Here is a 522-nt window from a genome sequence, read left to right as displayed (position 1 = left end):
GGGGGGGGGGGGGAATCCTTACAACTCTTGCTCTAATTCTAAAACAACCACAAAGACAATTTTACACTACACTTGCCTTCTTGCCTGTGAATTTGTTGTACGAATGTTCCAAGTTAAAGTGCTGCATCAGGTTGGTAGCACCTGTGAGCTCATTCTCTGTAGCTGGGTCCTGCAACAAGATAAGAAGGTTAAAAAAGGCATATATTAGATAACATAATAATCATGAATATCCTTCTAAATCTTTCTTTTTATTGCATTTACATAGTTAGCAATTACTAAAGAATAAGATATACTGTAAAAAAACAAAAACAGAAACAATACTACTTTCGTAAAAAAGGTTTTATAAAAAAAAACAAAAAAACTATTGTTTATCCCAATATCCTTTTGTTAAAAAGACTAACTTGCAAGCAGACATCAAAAATTTATGCCATGTCCACAGCAAATTTGTACAGCCATCACTAAAAACTAGTGGACAGAACAAACCTGTCCTCTTTACTGTGGTTTCGTTTTATAAATTTTGTT

The 522-nt window shown here is 33.1% G+C and overlaps 1 protein-coding gene across 1 annotated transcript in view; it reads right to left on the bottom strand.

Annotated features, from left to right (window-relative positions):
• LOC119587811 (mediator of RNA polymerase II transcription subunit 19-like) overlaps nt 1-522 on the bottom strand; it is a gene marked incomplete in the record, with an annotated part of 5,868 nt that overhangs the window by 3,147 nt on the left and 2,199 nt on the right. The window contains 1 exon segment of the mRNA XM_037936510.1: nt 77-169. Within this exon segment, the coding sequence (XP_037792438.1) occupies nt 77-169 (93 nt within the window).

This window comes from Penaeus monodon, chromosome 23 (assembly GCF_015228065.2).
Source record: "Penaeus monodon isolate SGIC_2016 chromosome 23, NSTDA_Pmon_1, whole genome shotgun sequence".
In the NCBI taxonomy this organism is placed as follows: domain Eukaryota; kingdom Metazoa; phylum Arthropoda; class Malacostraca; order Decapoda; family Penaeidae; genus Penaeus; species Penaeus monodon.
The sequence above is the reverse complement of the archived record's forward strand: the minus strand, read 5'-3'. Positions and strand labels throughout refer to the sequence as shown.